At 40.7% G+C, this 16,111-nt stretch overlaps 1 protein-coding gene across 1 annotated transcript in view; it reads right to left on the reverse strand.

The window, feature by feature from the left end:
- Positions 1 to 343: 343 nt before the first annotated feature.
- Positions 344 to 16,111, reverse strand: part of lpar1 (lysophosphatidic acid receptor 1) — a 58,323-nt gene continuing 42,555 nt past the window's right edge. The window contains exon 3 of the mRNA XM_050053275.1: positions 344 to 7,276. Within this exon, the coding sequence (XP_049909232.1) occupies positions 6,963 to 7,276 (314 nt within the window). The 3' untranslated portion in view covers positions 344 to 6,962. The remainder of the gene's footprint in view (positions 7,277 to 16,111) is intronic.

The following is a 16,111-nucleotide window of genomic DNA, read 5'->3' on the forward strand; positions in this document are numbered from 1 at the left end:
CAGAATACACACCGCTGACAGTCAAGGCTGTCTAACATGTGTGAACAGCCTCAAGGTCGAACGACTATTAGGTCTAGCCCATAAAAACCTGTATGTCATGAAGCAAACATTATCAGTCTGTGTCTGTCTGTGACCCTGTGTGTTCCCCCGTTTGCCTGTTACTTACTTTTTGGATGTCAGAAAAATAAAAAAACAATTTGATATCAGACAGGAGCGATGATAGCAAGGCCAAACGTAGAATAAAATAAGACATTCGACAAACATTCAAAATCAGGGTCTTTCTAAACTCCATTTTCACAATATTTGTGTCTAATTTCACATAAAAAACACAATAATTCAGACTTTTCTCATGTTTTTATTGTTGCTGGATATCAACACTATGACTCAGGGTGAACATTCATTGATATTGGCCCGTACAGTATAGAGAGTATGGAAATCACAACGCCTGTGTCACACTTACTTTCTACAAACTACTGGTACATGGTTTGTTAAATCTGAGGCTTGGTGACAAATGTTCAAAAACACTTTAAAGCAACGGTTGACTTTGGAAGAACAAAATGTTTCAGACCTGCAGTTTGGAAGATCAGTCATTGCTCCTGATAATGTACATGTCATCATTCTGTGTAAGCATACACATGGGATGAATGGTTTTTGGTATTAAAATGACATTTCTTAAGGCAACACACACTGGCCATAGCAAACACTGGATGCACCAGTCAGACCAGTCGCAGAAAGAAAATGTTGGCATTGTACATTTCTGCAAAAAGCAAACATGCTACATTTGCAATTTTGATACTTAAAATATCAATATTTTTGAAGTGACATAGTACATGGCTGACTTTCATTGGGAGGTGAAGGGAATGGTAGACTGGGTGACACCTTGGCGAGAAACACCTGCCAAGCCAACATGTTCTCATCCCAAGTCGTCACATATCACCATTTTGTCATTGGACTTTTACATCCACATATTATGCGCTAGGTGTCCTCCTGCGTCTGCTGTTGATGTTTCGGAACGCTGCTAACAACATCAGGGCATCAACCAAAGCACGTGGTTAGATATAAAGAAATACATCATGGTTTGGCTCTACATTCATACAGGAAGCGAACACCGGGCTCCCAGGTGAAAGTCCAGGGTTTGTTGGACCCATCTACCACCCCACCCCTTCCCTATTGGGAATTTCCAGGTCCTTATATTTCGTCAGCGTGTCAAACTGCCGCTGTCCTGTGGCATATTATACTGCTGCAACAGGTGTCATCTGGCCAGCTAGCAGCATATCATAACACCACGAGAAGTTCCATCCATCTGCGTAACAAACTGATACTGCCCAGTGACGAATCATACCACCACGAAAGGTGGCTTTTGGCCTCGGTATCTGACTATGGCAAACCACTGTTTGAAACCAACGAAACCAGTTGTCTTTTATCAAGTCAATGCTGAGTTTCCAGTGGCTTTTACGGCACCAAACTTGGGTATTTGTTTAGCCACCGGTTCCGTTTTTTCCACCATAGATACTGCCATGAAAAGCAGTTGTATTTTATCTAGACATAGCTGTGTTTTTAGCAGGGATTGAGCCCCCAAACCCTGTATTTAAGCCAAAACGTGATCTTTTCCGAACCACCACAAGTGGTTTTTGTGCCTAAGCCTAACCAAAGTTTCAAGTTAGCCAATGTAACGCATTTGCGCTTGGCAGAAACATACAATACCAACATTTTTGTGGCGATGGGGTTGTACAGACAAATGAAGTAGTAGTCAGAGTACAATGGCCGTGCTAATATGGGAAATGTGTTGAAAATGAGAGGAAGGCCAGTGGCGTATCCTGGCATGAATAATCGCAGACTGACGCATGCTTCATATGCTGCCAGTGTGTGTTGCCCATAAGAATGAATTTTGTCTCTTTGTTAAACAAAAAGACAAATTAAAAATAGATTACATTAAATTTCAATTAGTGCCCCCAAATCAGATGAGGTGAACTTGTTTTGACCCCGCCCCCAAAAAGCTGAAACATCGATCAAATATTTTCAGCTGGAACAAGAGTTTTATATTTTTACAAACTCATACTACAAACAGAATCAAAATATACAATCTGTATTTATGAGTTTGACTTCATTTAGCAGTTTTTGAGGATGTGTTGTTATTAACAAAAATCAAGCATCAAACTTTCTGCAAACATGAAATATCGCTCTAACACTGACAATAATTCTTGTTGTACTTTAAGGCAATTATAAAACGACGGTGTTAGCAACACACACACACTTAAAGAGAAGGAAAACACCACCTGATGATCTCGTTTTCACCCGCCTCCATTGGTTAAGCTTCTCACTTTGCCGCAGTGATGTCACAGTGAACTCCAAGACACTGTGACATCACTGCTGGGTGTGGCTACAGGTGCAACAAGGCACATTTTCAACAAGAGAGGGCGGTAAAACACTGCGTTACAACCTGGTGTTAGGTTTACTCTTTACAGGACGAGGACTGGAAGGCACCGCACACATAGATATCTAGTTCTGGGTCACAAACAAGTTAATAACTGTAATAGTGTCTACAGGAAACTCATCAATTAGGATCACAATATAAAAGAGCTCACGACATAAAAACAAAATAAACAAAATCCTACAGTACATTTGGACAGATTATAACACACTTAAATTTACAAACACAAAAAACACTTTCCCTTTGGTGATTAACTTTGAATAATATATTTTTATATACACACATACTGTACACATATACTTACAATGGTGTACAAAGAGTGACACACTGGTAAACAGAGACAAACAGAGACAGACAGTTTAGTTGGTTTGCTATATAACCTGAATCAATACTGTGTAAGAGAAATGGTTACAGTGAATGTCGGGTACGGAGGGTTGGGTCCAGAGCCGTAGAGAGACAAGGTTTGGCCAGTGGAAGTGTTGTGAGGCCTGTTGTGAAGTTAACAGAAGTGAAGGGTGGATAAACTCGAAGACGAAACTTGAGGAATTAAGTTAGGAGGAAGATTGGAGATTTAAAGGCCAAAAACAATAAGGAAAATGTAGCTGGGGACGAAGACGATAAGAAACCCACTCTGAACGCTCAACAGCTAGGGTACGCTGAAAAGAAAATCCAAACTAGAGATTAAAAAAACCTACACTGCCTCATAACAGGGCGACATCTTGGCCAACTTCGACAGGCAAAAATACCAGCTGACTTCATTTCACTGCAGCCTAAATCCCTGACAAACATCTTGCTTCCTGGAAAACATTTGACTGTGTTTTTGGCCGCAGCTCTCACGTTTCTGTCAGCTGTTTGGAGCTTTGTCTATGTATTTTGGCCCAAATGTGTTTTGATTCAAGTCACGACACAACGTTCAGCTGGTGCTTTTTAACGACGTACGTCATGGCATCGGAGCCAGGCTGACTTTCAGTTGAGTCTCAAGTTAATAGCAGAGGGTGGGGAGTGCACTTGTGGAAATGAGATATCGCCATTCAACACTGCAGTGGCTCAACTCTGTTTGACTTTGTAGTATTATCAAAAGGGGAGACATTACAGGTCTTAACTAATAGATATCAAAATGAAACTTCCCCAGGAGATTAATAACATTAAAACTAATATTCCACATACTACACGTTCTGTGAGATGTTATATAAATATGCAAAAGATTCATTATCAAATTAAATATGTGCATATCTGCATACATTTCCAGAACAGAAATCTAAACATGGTTTAAAATCCTTGTTTAATTTTGTGAACAGACCCCTCTGTAAAAAGCTTCAGAGTACAAGATTAAATCTGGATAGTTTGGTCTATGTAAGTGCTATTTAAGTGGAGATTTTTGGCTTGTATGTTATAAGGTTTAAAGATATGTATTGTAAAATTCCATAGCCTACATTTTTAGACCAAAAGTAAGACACTACAGATGAATAGGGTAAAACTTTGGGTTACCAAGATAACCCCGGTTCTCTGATAACCGAGTGAGGTATCTCACTATGGGAGGTGCCTTCAGGCATGACAGATTATGGAAGCTCCACGTGAGTTGCACGGGCCAGCCTGTCCCCCTTTATAAATGCCTGCAGCATCCCGTCTGTCATTCTCACTTTCTTCGCCGTGAAGATCATTAGAGCTCCTCAGGTGTCCGGTTGTCCAGATTTGCATTTAACTGTTCTCAGAGTAGTCACCGAATGTGGAAATCTGGTGCCAGGATTTTTGGATTGCGTATTTCTTTAAGAAATCTTACAATCGTACAGGTGGGCGTTTTCATGTTGTGGCGAACATTTACCTGTTTGTACCACAAGGGACAAGCTAAGACGTCAAGGTGAGCTGTGTGTCTGTTTTTCTTACTGCTTTTGAAGTTTTCACCTGTAGTGTCTCCCCTGAAGAGTAAACTGTGGTACGTCATTGTTGTCAGTTCCCCTTCAAAAAGAATGGCCTTCCAAAAATCCTTAATGTTCATCGACATCAGAAACCCCATGATATGCCTGTCACCAAGTTTCACATGAGACCAGGACATGAGTCCAATCTGTAATATGTGCCAACTTAATCAGCTGGGAAGCTTTAAAGCTATGACGTGTCCGAAGTTTTGCAGCATTTGCAAATAAAGACTGGTTACAAAATAATCATAACCCCAACCATCTCATATTATGACTTACGAAAACGTCATAGATTTTCACTGGACTCCGGTTTTACTTCATATCACCAATAATACTGTTACTGTGGACATAACATTCAATTTCTGGTAAATATGAAGGATATTTTCTACTCCTCTTAGAGTGTTTGTGACGCCAAGCAGACCTGTCAGACTGAGGTGCTGTAGGAGTAAACTTTATGAGCATATCCAAGAAGGTCAATGAGCATGTTCTAAAATGGTAATTTTTCTTAAATACAGCCATAAAAGATGCACACTGGACTTTAAGGTTGTTGGGTTTTAAGACCATATCATTACAATATTCAAAGCTAATTTGAAATGGCAGCCAATTCAGATGTTATCAGTCCATTAAATGGCCGTTATCTATTGTCTGTAACCTCATGGATGTGTGTTAGAACGGGCCTGCCACACCTACTGTTGGGTTCAAAGGCTGTTTTTAGCCCATTAATATCCAACGTTATGAAACAAATGGAGTTTCATTAGGTTTTGCTTAAACTTTTATTAGGTGTACTCGCAACAAGAATGTGATTAGCTTTAGGAACACAACCATCTCTGGTAAATAAGTCCGGTTGGACTAAGTTTGGACTCCTTCTTGCCAGACGCCAACTTTCTCGGTCTTTACGCTACGTCACCTGACTTCCTCATCATAATTATTACAGCCGCCAAGAGGTCATCACCTGACAATAAACGTAATGGCCTCCTGAATTGATAGTAGGCGTGGGAGGCCCCTTTTAACTCATATCTGTGATGCTTATAACCCCTGATTATGACCGTTTAATGGCCTGCTAACAGCCACACCAGCTGGAAGTGCAGCTTATGGGTTAAATTTAGTAGGCAGGGCCAAAGTCACATTTTGGACAAAAATATTGGAACACTTGTGTAGACCAAGTAAATCCAAGCAAACTCTGAACTCTGACACAATTTTTCACTGCTGACCAATAACAAACTGGATTTGTATTGGCAATGTTACTAGTCTGTGGATCAGTCCACCTCTTTGGTCCCGACTGAAATATAACTATTCGACAGACTGCAAGGAAATTTGAAGGTCAGTGTTTGCAGCCCCAACTGAATTTGTGAATTACATTAAACCTTCATGTTCATACTGAAAAGACGGAATGACCCACCTCGTCACCTCTCTCAAATTCACATCAACACTGATTATACTTTCACATTCACTCACCCCCCCTCCTGCTCTTCCTCAGTCAGCCTCACGGACTCAAGAGCCACTTGATAAAACCACGAGAGTCCGACAGCTCAGCACATTTCATGTCATGATCTGAAGTCTGTGAACGCTCACCAGAAACGACCTTCACCTTGTTTCCACATAACACTGTGGCACAGAGCCTGCTCCAAAACCACAAAACATCCTCCTCCCGTTTTTGGTAAGATCCCTGGAACAACTCGTCTCTAATTCCTTAGAGGGAATAAACAACTGATCTTGGACCCTTAATGTATTTGGGTTGGATGAAAAGAAGGAAGTAGATTTATGAACGCTTTTAACTACGAGAATAAGATAAGTAGAATAATGAGTCCCAAGAGGATTAAGGCTGTCAGGTCACGTGTCGTTAAAAGATGAATGTGAAATGTATAGTGGCTCTGGTAACTTAAATATAATGGGTACAACAATGTTTTTTGGTAAGTCGCTAAACCCTGGAAATAGATGCAAATGCTATTAGGAAAGGCTGCTGGAAATAACATTCAGTTACATGTTATGAGCACAAAACTGCATTTGAATTACTGTCTTTACTCCCAAACAATAATGAAAAAAATGTGTTTTAAATTTGGATTCAGACCCAAAATGGGTCCTCAAATGGATGTGAAGGAAACTCTGATGTCATATCTGTATGCATTAAGCGTATGATGTAATGAGACCTTTCTAAAGTATGGGGGTCAAGGGGGAAAAGTCTGAAACCCACGACTACAGGATACAGAGTTAGAGTAGACTGGAGTACTGGCATTACCTTCATTTCACAGATTACTTTTAAATAGTTCATATCAGCGTTGTCCATAACAACACAAATAGAAAATAATAAACAACTAAACAAAAACACTAACAGCCTATCAGAGTCCTTGAAGATCAGACTCCCACAGCGGTAAAGTCTCTTGTCATCTTTCTTCATAGTTGCCTTTCTCTTCTTCATTGTGATCTCATTCAGCGCCTCATCAGCTCCACCCCATCTACCTAATCTTCACTCTCCAATTTATCACGTGACTGTCTCAAGTTCGCATCATGTTCGCAGTCTTTCTCGACCTTCCCGTGCTGCCGTTTACCTTCTTTCAGTCTCCAAAACAGATTAACCCCCTCAAGCAGTTGGATTAGTTTCCATGATCTCCAGCCCTGTTCTATACCACCGAGTGTTCGTTGTGGTGGTGGTGCATACCGCCACTCAGCACTGTGTGGTTGATGGACGACGCAGACCGGTCAGACCCCTCTGCCGTCGTCCCGTTGACGTTCTCCTGCCGCTGACAGCACAGGATCTGCCTGAAGGTGGCGCTCATCTCCTTGTCGCGGTAGGAGTAGATGATGGGGTTCATGGCCGAGTTGAACTCAGCGAGGAGCAGGAAGAACTTTTCGTAGGTGAGGACATTGCAGCTGGCACAGAAGACGTCGAGGAGGAGGATGACCAGGCCGGGGGTCCAGCAGACAATGAACGCACCTGAGGAGACAAGAAGCAGAGTAAATGAGAATTACTGCCTCCCAAGTTCATGCACCAGTCCAGTTGCACTTACAGTTCACATCCATGTCTGTTGAAACATAGATGCTTCTCACACATCTTCCCCTGGCAGCACAGAGGATCTATACAATCAGCACAGTCTGAAGGTGGACACCCAAGATTAGCGTCACCGATTCAGTATCTGTCCAAATGTCTCCCTTTCTGTTCCTGAGTTATGATGCTGAGTAATGGCCAGAAAAGTGTTTATGTAGAACACTATGATGTCACAGTGAAGTTGACCTTTGATCTTTTGGAAATATAAAATGCCATCACTTCATAATTTTATCTTATTAGACATTTGTATGAAATTTTGTCACAATTAGTGAATGCATTTTTGAATTAGGGCTAAAAGCTTGTTTGTGAGGTCACAGTGACCTTGACCTTTGACCATAAAAATCAGTTCATTGTTGAGTTCAAGTGGATGTTTGTGTCAAATTTGAAGAAATTCACACAAGAGATATCACGTTCAAATGAATGAGAAAGCCAGGGTCACAGTGATCTTGACCTTTGAGACAGACAAGGTCACAGTGACCTTAACCTTTGACCACTGAAATCTAATCACTTCATCATTGGGTCCAAGTAAGCGTTGGTGCCAATTTTGAAAAAAAAAAAAAAAAACAAGGGAAAAAAAAAGTCCTTCAAGGTGATCTTGAGATCGTAATCACAAGAATGAGACAGAGGAAACCACGGTGACCTTGACCTTTCACCTACGAACAACAAAACCTAATTAGTTTATCATTACGTCCAAGTGGAGGTTTGTGCCAAAGTGGAAGAAATATCCTCAATGCGTTCTTGACATATTGCATTTACGAGAATGGGACGGACAGGTGTACAGGATCGGATGTAAGGACATGGCTATCACCAGCGCAGAGGCATTAAGATGTTTAAATTCGTGCAGGGAGCATAAAAAAAATGTTTCTCTGGAGTATAAAAAAGACACCTTAGTGAATGCTTTTGTTTCTTAAAATACATATATTCACAGATTTAAATATATCGAACAACTGATCATGGATAAGGCTGCCCTGTGAACTATATACAGTTGTTGATCCTTGGCCACCAAAAAGTTGTAGAAGTTGGTGATATGGTTTGAAAAGCTGAGTAAAAGTTTGGTTGAGTAAATATATTTTGCACTTTATCAATTTTAACCTGCGTTATTTCATAATTCTTTATACTAATGAGGCAGTTCTGGGCCCATAGTTTCTTTCAGTTTTATCAAGATGCACACAAACTTCACTCGCTAGTTGAATTATCTCAGAATTCTTATAAATGCATTTTGTAACTGGAGTTTTCGAAGGCCTCAGTGATTCCAAACAAATTTGTAATACATCTGTACTTGAATCGTATAATAGACTTTGAGAGACACATAAATAAAAGAAGCAAAAAACAGTCTCTGGCTTTGGTGAGGTTTTTCTTTGTTTGGCTTGACATGAGTCACTGTTACTGATGAGTGATTAAGCGTCCTACCTATTCTAATTTGTGGTTATCCTGCCTTTTATGAGTCTGACAAAACACTTGTGCTGAATGTGAAGTTAATACCACAACAATGTGATTAAGAACTTTAAAACAGTTAATTTTGTTTTGTATTTTGGTGAATTTGATCTGAGTCTCAGACGTCCTGGGTTCCTGCAGTTTTTAATGACTTTCAAATGGAAATGATACATTTGAACACTAATGACTTCCTTTGGTCTCAGACTGACTCACACTTGAGAAACAATGATTCACTATGACTTGAGCAAAATGGCTCCACGTCTTCTTAGTGTCATCTTAAAAAATTATGCCCCAAATGCTGCACATGGGAGGCATCCTGCCACCTCCACTTTCACTCTAAATTAATATTATGCTAATGTGACGTCCTGGATTTGAACCACAACAACAAATAAATAAATCAAATTAAATAAAGAAGCAGAAACTTAAATTTTGGCCATGAAAATGTATCCATCAGCACAACCACTGATCGGATGAGGTAATATATACAGTGTGGGTGAAGCCACTCCATCTGGGAGCCAGAGTTTGTTGTTTTTGGTTTGTTTTGAATAAAGAAAAAATCACTCTGCAGCCACATCAGCATCACTTAACAACCACACCATCAGTCTACAGAACAAAAACACTCCATAACCACATCTAAAGCTTATTACTGACACTTTGAGTACAAAGTAATTTCGTTGCACAGTGTTTTTAATGTAGTTTGTTATTGTGGGTGCATTAGGTAACCACTTATGGGATGCCAAAAGGGAAAATTACCGTAAAAGGCCACATTGATAACCACTGTGAAATTAATAATTTAAAGTGATTGCAAATAAATAAATAACTGTGTAAATATGAAATCAATTTCTCCCACTTACTTTAACCACGCAGTATAATCTTATTTATCACAATGATTTTGTGCCACAGCACACCCATTTTTGAAATCGGTAAACACGCTAACACCAAGAACATAGAAAAATAATATTTGAAAACTAAAAGGTGCTGGAAAGGTTGTGCAAGTGCAATGATAATAAACTACTGGACTTATTTATTATTATTATTATTATTATTATTAATAATATTTTATTATCTGATGTGAGGAAAAGACATACGCATTAATTAGTTTTCACACAAAAAAAGTCCCCTTTGCGTGGATGTTAACATTGTGACATTTTGTAGGGGTCAGGTGTTGCTCTCCATAACTTACAATTAAACGTTGTTATGCTTAGGGCTGCCCCCTATTAGTCAACCAAATGTTAGTCGACTAGAAGGGTCGGCAAGATTTCATGGGTCACTTAGTCGCAGGAAAAAAAACCCCAAGCAAACGTGAAACTCTATTAGGAGCTGTACCTCATCAAATTCAATCAAAACCTATATGACTGGACCATGTGGGGATTCAATTTGAAAGGACAGACACAGGAAGTGGCCACGCTCAGCAGTCAGACAGGAGTCAGATTAATTTCCAGGGCTGGTACCTGCGGTTATTCCACAGGCTAGTTAATAACATGTCGGGCAGGAAATCCAAAGTGTGGGATCATTTTGAGAAGGTGAAGGACCAACCCAAGGTGATATGTAAACTCATCTTCATTGGTCGACTACAAACCTGACGTATCATCTGAAACATGGAAGTAGCTACATGCCCATTAGCCCACAGCGTCATTAACAGGCGGCTCGCTCAGTGTGTGACGTGTACTTGTAGATAAAATATAGGCCTATATTAATGAAGGTTCATTAGTACGGTTTGTATTTCTCTGTAATGTAGCACAGTGTTAACAATGTTACTGATACTATTCTTTCTCACACCTTCAACTCAAACCATTATATATAATTTAATAACTGAATCAATATCGTAAACATGCGGGAGACTAGTCGACTGATGGCCCTAAATGACGACAATTGGTTGACTAAGAAAATTCTTAGTTGAGGGCAGCCATAGTTATTCTACATAAAGATGATGCTGGCATGGGACGTTTGGAGGATGTTCAATTTTGGTTGCTTAACAACATAAATTAAAACCAACCAAATATCATTACCATCATCATCTGTTGTCAGTATTCTTCGTCAAACTGACATTGGCATTAGACGTTGTCCTAACACTGAATTTTGGTCACCTGACATCACAACCTAAATTCACCAAAGATCAACGTCTAACGTCCAATGACTTATCAAGGTCAGCAAAACTGATCAAGGTCCTGTCCATATATCATACGATGTGGCCCTTGTGTTTGCATGCATGGTTCTTTACATAAGAATGTCACCAATATTTTTGCGAACATGATGCCAAAGTAAATAGCAATGTTTTCCCCACTGCACCAAAGCCAGATGAACAGAGAACAACTATACAGAGACACATCTTTCTGTCATTTCTGCTGAAATCAAAAGCTCATTGCTCTTTGAGAGGGTGTACTTGCATTATTATGCTTTTATATTATCATTATCTCAGTGGCAGAAAATGTTCTAAAAAAAACAATAATATCATTTATTACAATTATTCCTGGGATAATATATCATCCGACAAAAGTAGCTAACATGACAGGTCTAACTGATGTAGATAGGCTGCTGGTCGCTGCCTTCCAAAACACACCATATATGAGCATTTTCTAATATGGTGCCTCAAACATCATCTGTCAGTCCTTTCCACAAAAATATGATAGTTACAGTTGGGTTATGTTTACACAACTAAAACTCCATGTTTGAATGATAGGATTGCATTCCTTGTTTCTCTGTAAATCACCATCAACATCCGTCATCATCCCTCCCTTAAGGTGAAATATCTACAGTAACATAAATGACTGACCTCTGCCTCCTTTCTGCAATCAGATCTCCAGCACTCCATCATCATATCCGCAACCTCCCAACCCCATTTGGCTGAATACAGTGCATCATCATTTCTCTGACTACATGAAGAGTGTTAGCGCAGTCGAGGGGGGATCACTGTCTCATTACTCACGAATGTCGAGTTCGAGCATTGTAATTCCAGTCAACAGATGCTGTTTGTCACAACTACAAGACAACTGCGGGACATTACACTCTTGAGACAGTGAAACAAAAAGTCTTGATGAGAAATTAGGCAAGCAGAGACAGTGAGGGGGGATACAGGGAGGCAATATTGACAGGCAGGCCTGTTATCTGTTAGTGTTTTGCAGGCGGCAGCTGCAGCGAAGGCTTGACCTCACTTCCCAGCTATGCAGGCAGACTCTCCGGAGTTAGATAAATTTCTCAAACCCAGTTCGCAGCCCAGCGGAGAAACTATCCGAGCTATTTGTCACTGAGTGAAACATCTCACTCTGAGAAAGAACAAGACTCAGCACAAAAAGCAGCACAGAAATGTTTCCTGCCTTTAGTAACACTGTCTCATTTTGAAGAAATAGACCCTGACCGCAACATATATTCTCCTCCGAGTGAGGCCAAAATAACAACCAAATACCCCTCCACATTCCTCCAGTTTCATATAACCTGCTGCTTCTTTAATGTCAATCCCTTTCTGTTTTGAATGGATTGTGAAATATGCATATGTACAGGATGTTTGTCCTGATTTTGCCTCAGAAGGAGGAAGAAAACAGTCTTTGTGTGAAGCTATGACCTGAGAGGTTTCACCCTTGGAGTCTTTCATTTCCTCTCTCAAGCTGGGGGTATACGGTTGCTTGTTTTACACCCGTCATCTAAGAAATGCGCCTTTGCTGAACCCAAATGTATGCGGTGTGCCGTGGATACAAAGAGGCAGCGTTACGGCCGCACCAGGTTCACGGAGGATAAAGCAGAGTTTTTGTTTATGAATGAAACAAAAAGGCCCTTTTGCCCTGTCGCTGCTCGGAAATGCCACATGGAGGGAAAAGAGAGTGGAGAAATGGAAAGTCAGTGGAGGAAGGTAAACAAACACGGCTCTGATGCAGGCCTGGAAAATCTGGGAATTCATGGAAGATTATTTTGACACTTTGCAGGTTTTGATAGAGTAAGGCAAGACACGTGTTCGGGTGTTAGCTTAGCAATAGCGTCCTTTGTGACACATGGTGACATTTGAAGGATCATCATTGGCAACCCAGCGATCCGACCTTGCCGACACCATTTGGCTTTCCTTATTTTGACTAAGACAGTCAAAACTTTCCTCTTTTCCCTGACGGAAATGGGCTTCCATTAGAGAGAGAGAAAGGAGCTCTATGGGAACAAAATTAAGGAAATAATGGAGACCAGACTACGGCTATGAACTTCACCCCCGCAAACACACAGATGCAAAACTGAAGGGTAGACACGGACAAACACTCACATGTGCAGACACAAACACACGCAAACACTCACTTACATAATTGCACATGGCACAAAGGCAGATGGAGGAGTGCTCAAACATGATGTGAAAACATTTGGATGTTGTTGAGAAAGCACCCGGAAAAAACGTCCATCCCGGCATGCTTAGCCTCACAATCATTATTAACCAGAAACAGGGTTTCACTTTCAGCGTTTAAGCCCCTTGCTTCATACAAACATTGTTAGAGGATCATGAGCAATGGCGTGGGCACCACCTCCTCCTTTAGATTAGGAAATATGGATCTCTTTCCTAATCTAACTTGGTGCTTGTTGGACGAGGCTTCACTCTAATGGCTGATGTGTTGTGTTTCTTCCAGTGAGAAATGCATCATTAAGAGGTTTATGACGCTGTTTTTCAGCATTAATGACACACTGTGCGCAGCAGCTTGCTCTATAGCTCTCAGTCACTCGTAGTGGACGACAGATTTTACATAACTATGAGTGTAAATGGCTTAAAAGATCAGGCTGGTGCTTTTACATGTTACCAGAAATGGCATTGTCTTTGATTACAGCCATCAGTTTCACATTTCCAGTCACTCTGGGAATGCTTTGCTTTGGAAAGCAACTTGCAGAGATTTGAAACAAGAGAGGTTAATGAGCATTACGTCATCCATTTTGGCTGTGTCAGAGTTACATTAGTGGTAATGCACTTGTATGACGATCTTTTTTTTTTTTTGGTGATTTTGCACACTACATGCTCTGCTCCGACCAGACAAAACATGACCACAATTGTTCAATGTTCAACAATTGCCTGTTTCTCTCGCAGTGGACGATAACTTAAGGCTCTGACACACCAAGCCCATGGTTGGTCGTCAGCAAAGTTTGGCCATTGGTGAGCATTGGCTGACCTCATCAGTGTGGTGTGTCCCACTCCCTTGACCCCCCCATTGGCTTTTTTCCACTGATTCAGCATGTTGAATCAGTGTTGGCAGCAGTGGAGCCCATCGGTGAATGAAATCATCCTGTTTGGCAGTTCAGCTCAGCGCGCATGGAGTAAACAAACAGCTTAAGTCAAGAGGGAGTGAGATCAAAACAAACTTGTTACATAAGATAACAACTTTTTCTTTAGCCATTGAGTTAATTAGCAGATGTCACCTGTGTAATTGTTCATTGGCGAATGATGCTTTGTTCTTTCAACAATGGATTGTGGTGCTAATGTGCTAACTGGCTAACTAGCATCAAGATGGTGTTCCAGTTTCCCTTTTCTTAATGAGGGTTACAGATGACCGTCGTCTGCTGGTGTAGAGCAATATGTCCTCTTATACAAGTGCAGAATGTACGTACTAGTAGACCGTTGGCTTTAGTCTTTGCAGTGTGCTCATGTGCAACTTTTTTGGCCGAGACTCAGCAAGGTCAGGCAACACAGCAGAGGGCGTTTGTTGCCACTAGTTCTCTCAAGTCAGTTTGGTGTGTCTGGGCTGTTATACACAAAATACAAAGTCCTGACTTAGGCGTGACATCCACGGATATCCGCAATCTGCGGGTGGGTGGGCCAATAAAAATTAACATTGTAATTCATTTCAGGTGGATTGTGGGTAGACCGCACACTCTGTAAAACAGAGCACAAGAGGACTTGACTTACTTCAAAGACTTTTATTATTGCAACAGAGCGAACAATATTAGGCTAGAGTAATTTTTACATTAGATATGTGACCACATTCGAAAGTAGCCTATAATATTTCAGTTGTTTAAATCAAGAAAATGCGCCTATATGAAAAGCGAATGAGCACGAACAGCTGGACATAATTTAAATGTAAATACAATAACTTTATGTTTGGCGCAGGTTGGGTGCGGGTGCGGGTCTCTAAATTTTAGAAGATAATTACGTCGGGTGGGTGGCGGGTGGATGACTGATGAGTGCGCGAGGATTCGGATGCGCTCAAACGCCATCTGCGCATCTCTAGTTTGCACCTATCATTTACACGTAACCGCCGTTTTTCTTGACAAAAACGGAGATTTTCAAAAACGGCTTCCAAAGTGAAAGTTTTCTATGGAGACGTGTAAACAGGATAGACTGAGATTTTGGAAAACAATGATGTTGCAACCCAGTTTGCGCATGCCCATTAGGTGCCTGGGAACCACAACAACAATGGCGGATATTGTTTACGTTTTGTTAGCACTTTTGGGACCACTTACGAGCTTACAAATGAACTCAGCACTGCTGCATCAACATCACCGCTACATCAGCGCACAAAGACGTCTGCTGTGCCCAATATTAGTAAGCGTATAGCAGCTAACTATGCTACATAAGGTTAAAATGTAGTTTATCATTGTTTTTATCACTAGCGCCAAGTGGAAACCAAATCACTGTGCATGCGCAGAACGTTCTACTGTGGTGTTTGACATATGGCGTATCGCCACTTACTGGCCTGGCATGCTAACTGCAGCATGCTGTTTTTGTGGAAACAGGGATATCTTTTTCACAACTGATCGTGTAAAGCCGGATTTTTTTTTTTATACAGGATAAATAAAAATGTGTTTTTATTTGTATCGGTATCCGTGTAAACAAGGCCATAGTGACTATCACGACTAGCACCGTCCTCTTGATCACCTAGGATGTACATCACACAATTAAACAAATAAAGACGCCAAGCTACGACTGGTCGAGTCCACCATGTAGACGTACCAACAAATCCTACAATTAGAGAACAAAGCGTTGTATGTCGACGCCCCCTGGAGGGTTTTCTGACCGATGCAACTTTTGCCGTGACAATGACAAAAATGACCAGTGCCTTTTATTTTTATTTTTTATGGCGAGCAATGCTAGCATACATTTCTCTCTCTCACACATGCACAAATCTAATCTGCAGTGTTGTTACTATGGTGTACTGAAATCAGGTAAAATCATAGTAGTTCAAAATTCTAAAGAAAACTGTCAGCTGTAATGTCAATATTTTTGATATATCAAGTGAAAAATATGATTGCAAATCTCCTGTGCGGCTCTTTAAGTCTATGTAAGTCTATGCTGTGCTGTGTCATCTAAGTTCCACTACATGGTGCTGATGCTTTCCA

Source organism: Epinephelus moara, chromosome 9 (genome assembly GCF_006386435.1).
Source record: "Epinephelus moara isolate mb chromosome 9, YSFRI_EMoa_1.0, whole genome shotgun sequence".
Lineage (NCBI taxonomy): Eukaryota > Metazoa > Chordata > Actinopteri > Perciformes > Serranidae > Epinephelus > Epinephelus moara.